The sequence below is a fragment of the Pleurodeles waltl genome, chromosome 4_2, assembly GCF_031143425.1.
Source record: "Pleurodeles waltl isolate 20211129_DDA chromosome 4_2, aPleWal1.hap1.20221129, whole genome shotgun sequence".
Classification (NCBI taxonomy): Eukaryota; Metazoa; Chordata; class Amphibia; order Caudata; family Salamandridae; genus Pleurodeles; species Pleurodeles waltl.
In genome coordinates, this window is record NC_090443.1 from 706,186,066 (window position 1) to 706,203,522 (window position 17,457).

The 17,457-nt window shown below is 49.6% G+C and overlaps 1 protein-coding gene across 1 annotated transcript in view; it reads right to left on the reverse strand.

Annotated features, from left to right (window-relative positions):
• LOC138293934 (myb-related transcription factor, partner of profilin-like) overlaps window positions 1-17,080 on the reverse strand; it is a 31,896-nt gene extending 14,816 nt beyond the window's left edge. The window contains exon 1 of the mRNA XM_069233211.1: window positions 16,654-17,080. Coding sequence (XP_069089312.1) covers window positions 16,654-17,080 — 427 coding nt within the window. The remainder of the gene's footprint in view (window positions 1-16,653) is intronic.
• Window positions 17,081-17,457: the final 377 nt, after the last annotated feature.

Below are 17,457 nucleotides of genomic sequence, written 5' to 3' on the forward strand. Positions count from 1 at the left end.
CAACCAACAACTCTAGCATCCCGGGAAAAACCTGGGTGAGTCACCTTCATACAATCTTCACAGCAAAGCCCAACCCCGTGGAAACACCCCACAACTGCCAGCACTGCCCCCTACCATGGGAAACATTTCATTGGTCGATGGGTTAATGACCAGCCTCATTCAGTTGATCGACATAACACATCGAGGACTCCTAAAAGCCCTTCTGGAAGGAGCACCTGGGCCAAATGGCCTTCCACAAGCTATCTTTATGGAGGAAGTAGTCTTCTGGTCTGAAGTGCTAACCCACTTATACCAGGAAGCAAGCTTAGGAGGAGGCATGTCTGAGAGTTGGCGAGGCTCTATAATCAACCCAATTTTCAAGGGTAGCAATAGAGACAATCCAGGCGACTATAGGTTAATTGCCCTCATTGACGATGAGGCAAAGAACTATGCCTCCCTGCTCCTAGCTGAATTAACGACATGGTCTGAAAAACATAAAATTATCCCAATCAACCAAACAGGCTTCAGAAAAGGAATGGGTACTACAACAAACATCCTAGTTACCTCCCTCCTGATAGAACAGAACAAATGGCGGCACAGGAAACTACATCTTGGTTTCATTGACTTCAGGACCGCCTATGACCGTGTGAACAGATACTTACTCTGGAGCAAGCTAAAGCAATGGCGCCTACTGGCCTCCCTCCTCAATGCAATAAAAAATACCCACAACCCTTGGCCTGAAACAAGGCTGCGTACTCGCCCCACACCTGTTCAATCTATTCATGGCTGATCTGACTCCAGCTTTGGACGCTGGTAACATAAACTCCCTCCCTCTCCGCCTGGGAGCTTTCTCACTGACACATCTACTTTATGTGTATGACTTGGTATTGCGCATCTGTACCAAAGTAGGGCTACAAAAACATCCTTGCAGACTTCATCCATTCCAACCAGCAGGAAATCAACGTCGCAAAATCTAAAATTATGCGTGTTGGCTGAAAAGCCACCCCCAAATCTAGGGCGGCCTTAAGTAATGTCTTACTAGAGTTGGTGCCGTACTACAAGTATCTTGGAGTAATTTTAGACACCCAGGGCTCCTTTCGCCAACAGAGGAAATACATCATGGAAAGAGTTCCAGCACTAATCTACACCTTCTCCTTACTGGCTAAACGACTACATGGATTGTCACTTCGTCCACTGCTAAGAGGCATTTCATCCAAACTGCTTCCCACCCTAACCTATACAAGAGTGGCGATACAGAGTCAAGAAGTGCCCCTGATAGATAAAGCACAGCTCAAAGTATTCAGGCGAGTCCTCAAACTACCAAATTCCAAATCACCAGACAGCTCTGCCTCGAATTTGGACTTGTTTGGCAAGACCTAGCCGCAAGAGCTGAGGCAGTTAAAACCTGGTATAAAATCAGTCATTCTGCAGACAGTCTGAACTAGGCCCTCCGGCAGGCCCTGGAACATGACCAGCACTCAGCCTTCCATAAGTACCTCCTATCCTCAATCGTCGATTTACAACTTAAGGATTTGTGGGAGGCTGCTCAGCCATATAATGCTTTTTCCAGAGGAAATCCTTTCATTTATAGAGAACAAAGCCACATTTACTCCCAGGCACACGCATGGATGATCATAAAATACTACGCCAAACTTGAACTGGCTGCCTACCTCTTTACAACATTTGCAGCACACCTAAAACCTAATCTTATGACAATGCGACTAGGCAACCTGCCAACCCTGGCCAACACCCCTTCCTGGAAGAACATTACCTCACAGCAGTGCAGGCAATGTGCTTGCCAGAAGGAAGACCTAAAACATATAGGCCCTCATTACAACCCTGGCGATAAATCCCGTTTTCAGCCGTGCAGAAGACCGCCAACATACCATTGCAGCTGCGGAATTCCGCTACAGGTATTACCACTCACAGCTCTGAATCCGCCACAATACAGACACCCATGCACACAAGTCCGCCACACCAAAGGCCAAACCTACACTGTCATGCCAACAGGAATACCACTACAGTATCACGACAAACGAATCAACGCAACGGTCTTTCAACCGCGATAATCCAGTGGTGGTACACACCGCTGCGCTCAAAATACACACACATTTACAAAAGACCCCCACATTGGATAATTCAAAATACACACACCTGACACACATACACACACCACACCCACACACCCAATCCAATATAAAGCACACACCAACATCACCCACAAACCATTACAACCAAAATTTTGAAACCACGCCAGAGAGATACACTACCTAAAACAACACCAGCATCCACAGACACACAACACCATCACTTACACAACATTCACGCACCTCAAAGAACACACACCAACACATCCCCTCACACATCACCCACACCACATCATGGCACCTCAAAGACACCCCAGGTTCTCTGAGGAGGAGCTCAAGGTCATGGTGGAGGAAATCATCCGAATAGCTGTGGCTCTACCCGAATCACAGGTGCAGCAGCCCCACCTCCTCCCCCACAACTTACAACATGGGAGGAGCAAGTCTTGGCAATACTGCATCCTGAGGGCCACGCAGGAATAGCAGGAGGACTGGACTCTGGTAAGGCAAATCTTTACTACTTTATCCCCCCCACCCCACTTGCATGCCATCACATACTCCCACCCTCACACCCATCACCCCAAAGATACCCCACTACCACAGCCCACACATCCCAAAATCAAGCCCTGCATGTAACACCAATGCATAGACACCCATCATCAAAGCATGTCTAGTACAGAGACTCACTCATGCCCCAAAATCACCAATCACACAAGGGCCACGGCAATAATGCAAGCACAGGAGTAGAGGTTAACTCAGCCATTGCACCAGATGGCACACACAGATACTATCATTATGCATTCACACCCCAACAGGACCCCTACCCAACGTCACCGGACAGGAGGTGCCAGACATATCCAGTCCCCCACAGAAGAGGCCCACAGTGATGAAAGCAGCTCTGTATGCCTGGATCAAGATGACCAGCCCGGCCCATCAGGGACCTCGGGACAGTCGGTTCCCCTGACACAGTCACAAACCACCACTGAACCTCCCCCCTCAGGAAACACCACCACAGCACCCACTCAGCAGGCCCATCCCTCTGTTCCCAGGACAAGTCAATCAGCAGTGTGTCCATCACTACAGGGAACCCAGGCAAACCCACTAGCACAGGACAATCATGGACCTGGGGGCAGTGGCAGTAGGCACATGGTTCAGGGGACAGAGGCACAGGATAACAGGGAAGCTGGGAGGACTGCTGTGTGACAGAGGGAAGACAGGCCCAGGGAACCCACTCTCCACTGGGCACTCTCCAACATCATGGGAGCTTACCAACATTCCCAGGAGACCATGGGCACGGTACTGGCCAAGTTTCGGGAGACCCAGCGGCTTCAGGAGGAACACTACCTGGGGATCAGGGAGGACTTGAAGTCCATCAACACCACCCTGGTCACCATTACAGGGGTGCTGGCAGACCTTGTCAACACCAGGAGGGACACAGTGGCACACCAACGGGCCCCTGACATCAGCCTGGACGATGAACAGCACTCCACGCCCACCGGCGCTAGTGAACAGGAGGCACTGCCACAGGAACAACAGGCCAACAGCACCCCACCCCCTGGAGAAGGAGAACCACCCCGCAAACGGTCCCTGAGATCCAGGAACCAGACAGAGAACATTGCCAAGACCCCCGCCAGGAAATAAGACCCCCCTGAATATCACCCTTTTGTCCCACTTTGTCACCCTGTCCACCTTAAACTGCCATTGCTCCACTTCCTATGGCCCATTGGACAATGCACCTGTGAAACAAATAGACTGGACTCTGCCATGGACATTCCTCCACCATCACCCCAGCCCACTTCACACCCCCTCCACTTATTTGCATAGAAATAAACACACTTGAATCACAAAACAATCTGGAGTCTGTCTGTGCTTTCACTAATGTGTAATTTCAAAACCTCTGGAATATAGCAATGTCAATGTACCTGATCACATACCAATGTAACACAGCTGTTGGCCAGCAGTAAACATAGCAGAGGGCACAAAGTGGGACCCAGATGTGTGAAATGGAAAGGCAAAGTAACAAGCCAGGGTCCATACACTGAGTGAAAATGACAGATGTATGCTAGCTCCAACAATAGTATGAGATGTGGGAAGCAGTTACATCTTCTTACCTGTGTCTCACTGTAAGTATTGCATGATGATGTTGTTTCGGTTGTCGACATCTTCTTCTTCTGCCTCCTCTTCTTCACTGTCCACAGGCTCCACAGCTGCCACAAGACCACCATCTGGGCCATCCTCCTGCAGAAAAGGCACCTGACGTCGCAAAGCCAGGTTGTGCAACATACAGCAGGCCACGATTATCTGGCACGCCTTCTTCGGTGAGTAGTATAGGGAGCCACCTGTAAGATGGAGGCACCGGAATCTGGCCTTCAGGAGGCCGAAGGTGTGTTCTATAATCCTCCTAGTTCGCCCATGTGCCTCATTGTAGCATTCCTCTGCACTTGTCCTGGGAATCCTCACTGGGGTCAGTAGCCATGACAGGTTGGGGTAACCAGAGTCACCTGCAAATATTCGAGGGATACCTGTCAGACATACACTCACCCTTGGGGACAACCCCATACCCTGACACCTATGTCAACTGTGTTGGGACCTGGGCTCACCTATTAGCCTCACACGGTGCCTCAGGAGATGCCCCATCACATAAGATATGCTGCTATTCCTCAAAATGTAAGTGTCATGCACAGAGCCAGGATACTTGCCATTCACATGGGAGATGTACGGGTCTGCCATAAACACCATCTGCACATTCATGGAATGGTAGCTTTTCCGGTTTCTGTACACCTGTTCATTCCTGCGGGGGGGGGGTGGGACAAATGCCACATGTGTACCATCAATGGAACCAATGAAATTGAGGATATATCCCAGGGTATAAAAATCACCTTTCACTGTGGGCAAATCCTCCACCTGAGGGAAAACGATGTAGCTGCGCATGTGTTTCAACAGGGCAGATAACACTCTGGACAACACGTTAGAGAACATTGGCTGGGACATCTCTGATGCCATGGCCACTGTTGTTTGAAAAGACCCACTGGCCAGGAAATGGAGTACAGACAGAACCTGCACTAGAGGGGGGATTCCTGTGGGATGGTGGAAAGCTGAAATCAGGTCTGGCTCCAAATGGGCACACAGTTCCAGGATTGTTGCACGATCAAGTCTGTATGTGAGAATGATGTGTCTCTCTTCCATTGTCGACAGGTCCACCAGGGGTCTGTACACCGGAGGATGCAGCCATCTCATCACCTGCCGCAGTAGACGTGCCCTATGGAGGAGAACAGCGAGCAGAGGGTCATCCAACACTTAGGTATCACAATGTGTCATTTGGTAAAACGTTGGAAAATCGCAATGTGCCTGTATCTGTCTGTATTCCAGGCCTTTATAGGTGTGACGCAGTTTTTTTCCATGCCATGTGGCCCCCTGAAATGGTGGCTGCCTGACCTGTAAGGTGGGACAAGGGGAAATGAGGTAAGTGTGCTGGCGTTGTACACCGTCGCGGTGGGCAGTCGAAGACCGCGGTGCAATTCAGCAATGGTTAACATTGGGCCCTATGGGTCCCAGGAGCCAATGACGATATATGCCGGCGGTGACAGCACGCACCGCCATAGACGTGGCTGCCATTTTCTTACTGTTCCTTCACTTGATATCTGACCTTCAACAGGAGAGGACCTACACTGCAAGTGCTGCTGTGACCTGTGTCTGGAAGTGACGACGGCTACAGTGTCTGGGGAAAGGGCCCTGCCTTCTCTTCGGAGGAGGTGGAGAAACTGGTGGATAGGGTCCTCCAGACAAACAGGTGAGTATGCTGTGACCATGGTGGATGGCACATGAGTGTGTGGAGTGTCGTGGATGGAAGAGGGTGGGGAGGGGGACAGGCCAGCATGTCAGGATTGTGTGTGTATGTATGGTTGGGCCAGGGTGGGAGGTGTTTGGCAATGCGTGAGATGAAATGTACGGGCTAGAAACATCCATTTTTACTCCACTTTTCCTCTAGGTCACCGCCCACCAGAAGAAGGGTATTTGGTGTGCCATCGCCAAGGACGTCTGGACCCTGGGGATGTACCATAGACGGAGCACCCACTGCCGTAAAAGATGGGAGGACCTGCGCCGCTGGAGCAAGAAGACAGCGGAGTCCCAGCTGGAGATGGCCTCCACACGTGGAAGGGGTGCCTGTCGCACCATGACCCCCCTGATGTACCAGATCCTGGCGGTAGCCTATCCGGAGGTGGATGGGAGCATGAGGGCATCACAGCAGCCACAAGGGGGTGAGTACACTCTAATTCAGCTGACTCTGTGCGCTTTACGAGGTGTCTGGTTGGTCAAAGTGGGCTGTGGGTTCCCCTGGGCCAGGGCAAACTTGGTAGGCTAGGTCCCTTGTTAGGCAGGCTCTGTGGCACCCCAAACCCCCTACTGGTAATAGCCATCTACACCTAGTCAGGCTCCTGTGACTTCCAGGTGTGCAGCAATTGGGCTTAGGCCTCGTCCCCCATGGCCATGTGAATTTGCTAGGAACTGTTAGTGCATGGCTTAGTGCAGAGGGCTGCTGCCTGTGTGTTGTGTCTGCCAACGGTAGTGGTGTTGTATGCACTGAACATGTGTTTATTCTGTCTTCTCCCCCTTTTTGTTTTGTCTCCCTGTTCTTGCTTGCAATAGCATCATCTGGCGGAGGAGCAGTGGCACCAAAGCAGGAGGGAGCTGCAACCCACACGGCCCTGGAAGGTGAAGCAATGGAGTCTGAAGCCACCAGTGGGACGGAGGGTGAGGGGAGCTCCACGACGGGGACAGGAACCTACACCAGCGACAGCGACTCCTCCTCTGATGGGAGCTCCCTTGCGGTGGCGGGCACCTCGGTGTCCACCGCATCAACAGGTACAGCCGCCACCCCCCACCAGCACTGCCCTCCTAGCAGCCCCTCTGTGTGTGTCCCGTGCCCGCTCACCCAGGAGGGTGGGAATCCCCTTCGCCCCAGGCACCTCAGGCCCTGCCCCAGTCAACCCTGCTGCCCTAGTGAGGAGGCTATTGACCTCCTGAGATCCCTCACTGTTAGGCAATCTACCATTTTGAATGTCATCCAGGGTGTTGAGAGGCATTTGCAAAAAACAAATGCATTCCTGGAGGGCATTCATTCTGGGCAGGCGGCCCAAGAGACAGCATTTCAGGCTCTGGCCTCAGCACTGATGGCAGCTATTGTCCCTGTGTCCATCTTCCCCACTCCAACTTCCTCCACCCTGACCCAATCCCCTGTACCTCAGCCTATCCCAAGCACACCATCAGACCAGCATGCACACTCATCAACACACAAGAGTGGACATGGCAAATATAAGCACCACACATCCCACAAGCACTCACACAAGCACCATCCCCTTGCAGACACAGCAACATCCACTGCCTCCACTGTGTCCCCCTCCTCCACGACCTCCTCTTCCCTCCCTGTCTCATCTCCACTCACACCTGCATGCACTACATCCTCAGGCACTACCTCCATCACCAGCACGCCCATCAGCGCACACTGCTCACGTGCAATCACCACTCCACTACCATGCACATATTCCAGTGACCTCTCCCAGTGTGTCTGTGAGCCCTCCTCCCAAAGTACACAAACGCAGGCGCGCACCCACCCAACAGCCATCCACCTCACAACAGCCTCCGGCCCATGCAGCTTCACCCAAATTCAGCAAACGTACACCTCCTACAACCACTACCTCTTCCTTCAATCCCAAACCCCCTCCATCTTCCCATCCCAGTGTGTCTACGAAGCTTTTCCTGGATAACATTGACCTCTTCCCTACACCTACCCCCACCGTCCTTCCCCTAGGGCAAGGCTTTCCAGGTCCCAGCACCTCATCCACCAAATCCCCAGGCACAGTGGTGCCAGCAACTGCAGGGTCATCGAGTGCGCCACCCATGAGGGCTGCCAGTGTGCCACCTTGCGAGGCCAAGGACATTCTGCCACCTGCCAAGGTGAAAAAGGTGCCCACATCCCAGAGGGAGAAGCCGCACCTACCAGACACTAAGGGCTCCTCCAAAACAAAAGGGTACAATGGCAAGACACCTGGGCCGCCATCAAATTGGGGAAGGGACAAAAGCCGAAGAGCAGGTCAGGACAGGGCACTGTGGCACCGACTGAGGGACTAGTGTCACCCCTTCTGTCAACGACTACACCAACCTGTACGGCGGCGAACAACCTGCACCACCACCAGCACCGCCACCTGGACCGTCGCCTGCAAGTCTGCAGCCTCTGCAACAGTCCCCAGCATCTTCCCCAGTGGGCAGCCGTCCGAGGCTGCAGGAGATGTCCTGCTGTGTCCCTCAACAGGTGCTGACACATGCACCACTGCCAGCACCGCCGCCACAGACACTGTCGCAAGCACCACCACCAGCCCCCGACATGCTCGGACAGTGGCAACACAGCTGGCATAGCTACCATCCCCAGTGGGCAGCCGTTCGAGGCTTGAGGAGACTTACTGAACCCTGCCCATCTTCCATGAGGCATGACTCTCATCACTGTTTGCACCTGCAGGTGGAAGGTGAAGCCGCAGCAGGGTGGAGTATGTCTCTGCCTCCATGGCGTATCAAGCTACCTGTTCCTAGGCAATCTTGTGGCACACACACCCATGTGAGGTACTGGGACCAACTACACTGCATGTGGAGCACTCTGGGCACCAAGCCCCCTCCAGAACCAGTGGAGAATCACATCCACTACATCAGTCCTTGGCATGATGAAGCACTCTGGGCACCAATCTCCCTCAAGAACCAGTGGAGAAAAGCATCCACTACATCAGTCCTTGGCAGGATGAAGCACTTTGGGCACCAAGCCCCCTCCAGTACCAGTGGAGAATCACATCCACTACATCAGTCCTTGGCAGGATGAAGCACTCTGGGCACCAAGCCCCCTCCAGAACCAGTGGAGACTGACATCCACTTAAGAGACTGTGGCTTTGCACTCCCCAGGATTGAGCAGTGGGCAAACCACCCACTGGAAAAACTTGAGAGACTGTGGCTTTGTACTCCCCAGGATGCAGCAATGGGCATGGAGCCCCCTCATGCAGCAGTGGCGTTGTGCGTTCATCCGGCTAAGGTGCCCCCCCCACTCTTCCCCCTGAGGTGCCTGTTTATTTTTGATCCGATCCCCCTACAGTGTTCTCTCCGTTTCGAGTCAGGTATCTTGTGTGTGCTTCGCCCATGCATTTTGAGACCACTGGTCCACGGACAATGATTGGTACACTATCCGGACTTGTGTAGTTGGTGTACATATTTATATATACTGATTTTTGAACTTTCACTATCTGATTTTTCATTATTACACTTGTTACAATCATTTAATTGTGTCCTTGCGTTCTACCAGGGGGTGAGGGGGTGTATATGTAATGTTGCGGCATCTATTTGTGTGTATGGTGTTGTGGGTGAGGGTGGGGGTGGGGATATTGCGTGTTGCGTGTGTGTGTCACTCTCTTTTCCCTACCCCTCTTCCCTGTGTTGTAGGTGCAGTACTCACCGTGGTCGTCGATGGCGTCTGTCCTGCTCCTGATACAGCAGGAGGAAGACCAGCATGGGCAGGACGTGTAACTCAGGCTCCATGGCGTCCTGGTTCCTTGTTGGGTGTCGAGAGGTGAGTGGTTTCCCTTCTGTGTACTGTTTCGTCGTGCTTTTGATAGCGTTGGTTCCGCCCCGGAAAAGGTGGCGGATAGGCGTGTTGAAATACAGTGGGCGGTACTTTGTCCTCTGCCTGTCTGTTGGCGGTTACCGCCACGTTGTTTGTTTCTACCGCCGTGGCGGTCGGAGTGTTAAAGTGGATGTCTATGTTGGCGGTTCCGCCATGGTCGTGATTCAATTTTTTTTCCACTGGCCTGTTGGCGGTATTACCGCTGCTTTAACACCGTCCACAAGGGTTGTAATGAGGGCCATAATCTGCATATGCCTGGGCCTTCTAGAACTCCGAAAGAGATTTATTAAGAGGCTGTTCATTGACAGAGCTATCAGGTCTTGCAGGAGAGCCATTGTACCTTGCTTTAATCCACATCACCCCCAGTTAAACTGCAACCTCGTCAAGTTCCTGAAACACGTAACGCATCTGTCCTCCCCCAGCTAAACTGTAAGCTACTCAAGTAGCCTCTAACAACATTCCTTTCCCCACTTTAACAGAGGTATCTTTTAACGATTTATTAATTGTAATCTTAAAATTTTCAACAATCATCTAATGTTTTTAATGTGATTTGTATTGTAACTCTAATCCTCCTTCTTTTTCTTAGAGAGTTTTTACCATGTAACTTGGCAAAATTGTTATGGTTTTAACCAACAGAAGCAATAACATTTATCATACTGTCATAGTGCATCTGACTGAACAGAAAGTTAAACAGAAAACTGACTTACATGACCTAAACCTTTGCTATATGAAAGTTCTAAAAGTTGCACCTAAGCTTCTATTGGACAAGACCATGAAGTGGGTTATTGTGCAGCCAATTAACTTTCATCTGTGCTTCAGTTGTATCTTTTCTTTGGGCCAGATGTATCAAAGGATTTTGGATTCACAAACGGATGCGAATTGGTAAATTTCACCGTTTGTGCATGCAAAATCGCCTTTCACAATGTATGAAATGCATTTGCAGTGCAAATGTAAGGAATCGCTAAAATAGCGATTCCTTGCAACTCCAACATGAATTTGCGGGTCGCACTCTGTGAATTGCAAACAGCTAAATGAATTTGTGAATCACACAAGGCAAATCGCAAATTGCGATCTGAATTTGCAAATCGCAGAATGCGTATCGCAAATTCCGTCTCGCAATGCAATGCATCAACAAATCGCAAATAGCGAATATTCGCAGAATTACCTTTTACTCGTGCAATTTACCACGAAGTGAAATCAGGTGGTTAACAGGTGCAACCTATATAAAGAGGCCCTGAATGACTCAGCCTCTTTTCCACAATGGCTGCACTCAACGTGGTGGCGAGGAGAATGAGGATCCTGGCAGGTTTGGGGAGAGGGAGGAGGAGACAGGAGCACATTTTTAGAGTGCGCATTACCCTTCTTGACCAGACAGAGGAGGAGATATATGAGAAGTACAGGTTAAGCTCAGCCAGGATACTTGACCTGATAAGTGTTCTACAACCCCTACTGCAGCAAAACACACAGGACCAATAGCATAACCACCCATGTGTAGGTGTAATGCTCCCTGCACCTATTAGCCTCAGGGAGCTATCAAGGGGTTATAGCAGGAGCTGGAGGGGTCTCACAGAGTGGTCTGTCACGATTTTTCAATGTGTTTCTCAATGCCATGCTGGGATTGGTCCTTGGCAAGATGAAGCACTCTGGGCACCAATCCCCCTCCAGAACCAGTGGAGAAAAGCATCCACTACATCAGTCCTTGGCAGGATGAAGCACTCTGGGCACCAAGCTCCCTCCAGAACCAGTGGAGAAAAGCATCCACTACCTCAGTCCTTGGCAGGATGAAGCACTCTGGGCACCAAGCCCCTTTCAGAACCAGTGGAGAAAAGCATCCACTACCTCAGTCCTTGGCAGGCTGAATCACTCTGGCCACCAAGCCCCCTCCAGAACCAGTGGAGAATCACATCCACTACATCAGTCCTTGGCAGGATGAAGCACTTTGGGCACCAAGCTCCCTCCAGAACCAGTGGAGAATCACATCCACTACATCAGTCCTTGGCAGGATGAAGCACTCTGGGCACTAAGCCCCTTCCAGAACCAGTGGAGACTGACATCCACTTGAGAGACTGTGGCTTTGCACTCCCCAGGATAGAGCAGTGGCCAAACCACCCACTGGAAAGACTTGAGAGACTGTGGCTTTGCACTCCCCAGGATAGAGCAGTGGGCAAACTACCCACTGGAAAGACTTGAGAGACTGTGGCTTTGCACTCCCCAGGATTGAGCAGTGGGCAAACCACCCACTGGAAAGACTTGAGAGACTGCGGCTTTGCACTCCCCAGGATTGAGCAGTGGGCAAACCACCTACTGGAAAGACTTGAGAGACTGTGGCTTTGCACTCCCCAGGATGCAGCAATGGGCATGGAGCCCCCTCGTGCAGCAGTGGTGTTGTGCGTTCATCCGGCTGAGGTGCCCCCCCTCCCCTTCACCCTGAGGTGCCTGTTTATTTTTGATCTGATGCTCCTGCAGTGTTTTCTCCATTTTGAGTCAGGTATCTTGTGTGTGCTTCGCCCATGAATTTTGGGACCACTGGTCCACGGACAATGATTGGTACACTATCCGGACTTGTGTAGTTGGTGTACATATTTGTATATACTGATTTTTTAACTTTCACTGTCAGATTTTTCATGATTACACTTGTTACAATCATTTAATTTTGTCCTTGCTTTCTTCCAGGGGGTGAGGGGGTGTATATATAATGTTGCAGCATCTATTAGTGTGTATAGTGTTGTGGGTGAGGGTGGGGGTGGGGGTATTGTGTGTTGCGTGTGTGTGTCACTCTCTTTTCCCTCCCCCCTTCCCTGTGTTGTAGGTGCTGTACTCACCGTGGTCGCTGATGGCGTCTGTCCTGCTCCTGACACAGCAGGAGGAAGACCAGCATGGGCAGGACGTGTAACTCAGGCTCCATGGCGTCCTGGTTCCTCGTTGGGTGTCGAGAGGTGAGTGGTTTCCCTTCTGTGTACTGTTTCCGTCGTGCTTTTGATATTGTTGGTTCCGCCCCGGAAAAGGTGGCGGATAGGCGTGTTGAAATACAGTGGGCGGTACTTTGTCCTCCGTCTGTCTGTTGGCGGTCACCGGTGCGGTGTTTGTTTCTACCGCTGTGACGGTCGGAGTGTTAAAGTGGCTGTCTATGTTGGCTGTTCCGCCATGGTCGTGATTCCAGTTTTTTTTCCGCTGGCCTGTTGGAGGTATTACCGCTGCTTTAACAACATCCGCAAGGGTTGTAATGAGGGCCATAATCTGCATGTGCCTGGGCCTGCTAGAACTCCGAAAGAGATTTATTAAGAGGCTGTTCATTGACAGAGCAATCAGGTCTTGCAGGGGATCCAGTGTAGCTTGCTTTAATCCACATGACCCCCAGTTAAACTGAAACCTCGTCAAGTTCCTGAAACAGGTAACGCATCTGTCCTGCCCCAGCTAAACTGTAAGCAACTCAAGTAGCCTCTAACAACATTCCTTTCCCCACCTTAACAGAGGTATCTTTTACCGATTTATTGATTGTAATCTTAAAATTTTCAACAATCATTTAATGTTTTTAATGTGATTTGTATCGTAACTCTAATCCTCCTTCTTTTTCTTAGAGAGTTTTTACCATGTAACTTGGCAAAATTGTTATGGTTTTAACCAACAGAAGCAATAACATTTATCATACTGTCATAGTGCATCTGACTGAACAGAAAGTTAAACAGAAAACTGACTTACATGACCTAAACCTTTGCTATATGAAAGTTCTAAAAGTTGCACCTAAGCTTCTATTGGACAAGACTATAAAGTGGTTTATTGTGCAGCCAATAAACTTTCATCTGTGCTTCAGTTGTATCTTTTCTTTGGGCCAGATGTATCAAAGGATTTTGCATTCACAAACGGTGCAAATCAGTAAATTTCACCGTTTGCGAATGCAAAATCGCCTTTCACAATGTATGAAATGCATTTGCAGTGCAAATATAAGGAATCGCTAAAATAGCGATTCCTTGCAACTCCGACATGAATTTGCGGGTCGCACTCTGTGAATTGCAAATAGCGACATGAATTTGTGAATCACACAATGCAAATCGCAAATTGCGATCTGAATTTGCAAATCGCAGAATGCGTATCGCAAATTCCGTCTCGCAATGCAATGCATCAACAAATCGCAAATAGCGAATATTCGCAGAATGGCCTTTTACACATGCAATTTACCACAAAGTGAAATCAGGTGGTTAACAGGTGCAACCTATATAAAGAGGCCCAGAATGACTCAGCCTCTTTTCCACAATGGCTACACTCAACGTGATGGCGAGGAGAATGAGGATCCTGGCAGGTTTGGGGAAAGGGAGGAGGAGACAGGAGCACATTTTTAGAGTGCGCATTACCCTTCTTGACCAGACAGAGGAGGAGATATATGAGAAGTACAGGTTAAGCTCAGCCAGGATACTTGACCTGATAACTGATCTACAACCCCTACTGCAGCAAAACACACACAGGACCAAAAGCATTACCACCCATGTGTAGGTATTAAGCTCCCTGCACCTATTAGCCTCAGGGAGCTATCAAGGGGTGATAGCAGCAGCTGGAGGGGTCTCACAGAGTGGTCTCTCACGATTTTTCAATGCGTTTCTCAATGCCATGCTGAGCAAAATTCAACAGCACATAAGATTCTCCAACACCCCACAGGAATTACTACAGACAAAATTCAATTTCTACCAGATTGCCCAATTCCGACATGTAATAGTAGCCATCGATGGGGCGCATGTAGCTATCTGTTCACCATCGGCCAAAGAGTATGTTTATCGGAACTGTAAAAGTACACATTCCATGAACATACAAGTAATTAGCAATGCCTCCAACATTATAACGTATCTCGTGGCCAGATACCCTGATAGCACACCTGACTCCTATATCTTTCGGCACAGTGGAATATACACGAGACTACTTGATGGGGAGTTTGGCGAAGGATACCTACTTGGTAATGTTATAGTTGACAATGTTGCCTTGATGTATATGTGATGTCACGGATAACAATTACTCATTTTACTCTCCAGTCATTCTAGGAGACAGTGCCTATGCCATACGGTCATTCATACTGATTCCCCATCTGAATCCTGCAACACCAGCCGAAAGGAGGTATAATGCTGCTCACAGGACAACCCGCAGCATTGTTGAGAGGACCTTTGGCCTGCTGAAGAGCCGCTTCAGATGCCTACACAAGATTGGCAGCGCACTATAATACAGCCCTGAAACAACATGCACAATCATGGCTACTTGTGCCATGTTGCACAACATTGAAACAACGAGGGGCATACCTGTGGAATGCCACCGAGCTGGACTCAGATGAGGATAATGATCCTTGCCACCCCTTCACTCAGCAGACAGAAGCAGTGCAGCAGAGGGCAGACAAAGACGTGCTGAGATCATGCGCAACTATTTCTGATGTAAGTAATGACAATACCACGTCTATTTTATGTAATGCTGTAGGTAGCATCTTTATTGCCTTGACTTCAGGTAATATGTGTGTGATTAGGACATAGGTATGCACTGTACACAAACAGGTGTGAGTAACAGTGTCACACTATTAGCATCATAGTATTACTGCTTCGCTACATGTTATGCAAATCCGCTGTACCCCTCAACATTACTTCCTATGTCCACGCACTCTACTTGAGTGCTCAGTGGCCTCGGAGGCACCTCTTGTAGCGATTTCAAAGACAGTACTGTGTCTGGTACTGCGACGCCTAGGATCCATCACAGGGGCTGTGAGACTGCTGAGGCTAGAGAGCTCCTCACTTTCCCCACCACCCAGTTTGCTGTTTGTAGCAATCTGTGCTGTCTGCATTGTCTCCAAAACATTGGTGATTTGCACCAATCCTTGTGCAACGTCCCAACTACGTCGTGATACCAAGGCAGTTGTGGTAGTGAGCTGATTGACAGATCTGCAGAACCCACCCTACCTGCCTATCAATTGGTGATGGCACCTACAGTGGCTGATATGCTCCTGTTGCATCACAGTGCAGAGTTCCCTAATGGGGTTTGTCATCTCCTTTGCCTTTTCTGCTGCTGTTTGCTGTCCCTCATGCAGCTTGCACATTTTCATTGAGAGACTCGAACTGCTTGTGCATTGATCCCATGTTTTCATTGAGAGACTCAAACTGCTTGTGCATTGATCCCATGTTTTCATTGAGTGCATCCACCTGCTTGTGCATTGATCCCATGGTGTCATTGTGAGACTCAAACTGCCTGTTCATTGCACCCATGCTATGATTGAATGACACCAACTGCCTGTGCATTGACCTCATGTGTTTACATTGCAGGCACTGCACTTTCAAGATGGAACCCTCAAGGCCACCAAACAGTGATGGCCCCTCACCTTCCTCTGTGCACTGTCTGCCTATTTCGCTATGCCTACTGAGGGGAGTGGACTGACACTGGGGCAGGGACTGCTGTATGTCAGTGCTTCTAGCCTCTGGGGGTGGTGTGGGTACTTCATCCGGCATTTCATCAGAGTCCAGGTTATACTCAGGAGGAAGTAGCACTCTTGCCCTGCGTCTAGTTGGTGCATATATGAAGGACTCACTGCTATTTGAGTCGGACTGTGGCTGAGTTTTGCTATCCCCCACATTTCCACCTTCTGCTGTGTCAGAGCCCAGAACATCTGCAACAACAATGTGCATCATGTAATTTTTGATTAGTACTCAAATAGTTGCATAATAGTATTAAACATACACTGGCATAGTATCACTGAGAGTCTTTTGTGTTGTTTCTCTATTTGGTTTAACATTATCTTGCCATTTATGTGGTATTTGCACTTTATGGGTGTGGACTACCACCCCCATGAGGCATTGTTGTGTTGTATGTAAGATGTGGCATGGACTACTTATCACACTGCATAGTGCCAATAGCTATTTTCTAAGGGGCATTTGTACATGCACATAAGGGGAAACACATCATTACTGTCCTTACCTTTGCTGTTGCTGGGTGTGCCTGAGTTGTCAATCTCAGTGACACCACTGACAGCTTCAGGAAGCAGTGTCGACTCCACCATGTCTTCCATTGGTGTGGACAGTGTCTGGGTGGGTGGTCCTCCTCCGGTCCTCCTTGCTTCCTTTAGCCTGCTGGCTACCCTCTCTTTGGCACGTGAACGCAAGTCATACCAGCACTTGCATATCTCCTCAACCGAGGGCTGCGCAAGACCCACTGCACATATTTTGGTCTGGATGTCTGACCACAGTTTCCTCTTCTCACTTTTAGGTACCTGAAGTGAGTTTTTCCCAAAAAGTTTGCCGTGGTTCCTGACAACCTCCTCAGTGAGCACCTCCAATTCCTGCTCACTGAATTTGAGCTTGCACTTCCTATCTCCTTTCTCCTTCACATTCCCATCAGTAGCCATAATCCTGTTTTGTCCTTGCTGGCTCTCAAGGCTGCCTCCCTGGTGCTTGGCTCGGTCTCTCTGCCTGCTCCTGTGGGTGGGGCTTCTGGAAACAGCATGGGCTGACTCACTTCCTGGTTGTGATGTCATCTGGCTGTTCCGGTTTGCTGTTTTTGCAATTTGCGATTTGCAAATACTAATTCGCAATTTTTTGTGATTCGGTATTTGCAACTCTCAAATTGCGATTGTGAATTTTAAGAAATCGCTATTACCAACTCAGAATTTTCATACATCCAATTTTGCATTTTTACATTAGCGATTTCTTAAAATTCTCTATTTAAGAAATGCACTCCGGGAGCTTGATACATCTGTCCCTTTGTTCCTACCAAGCTAGGATC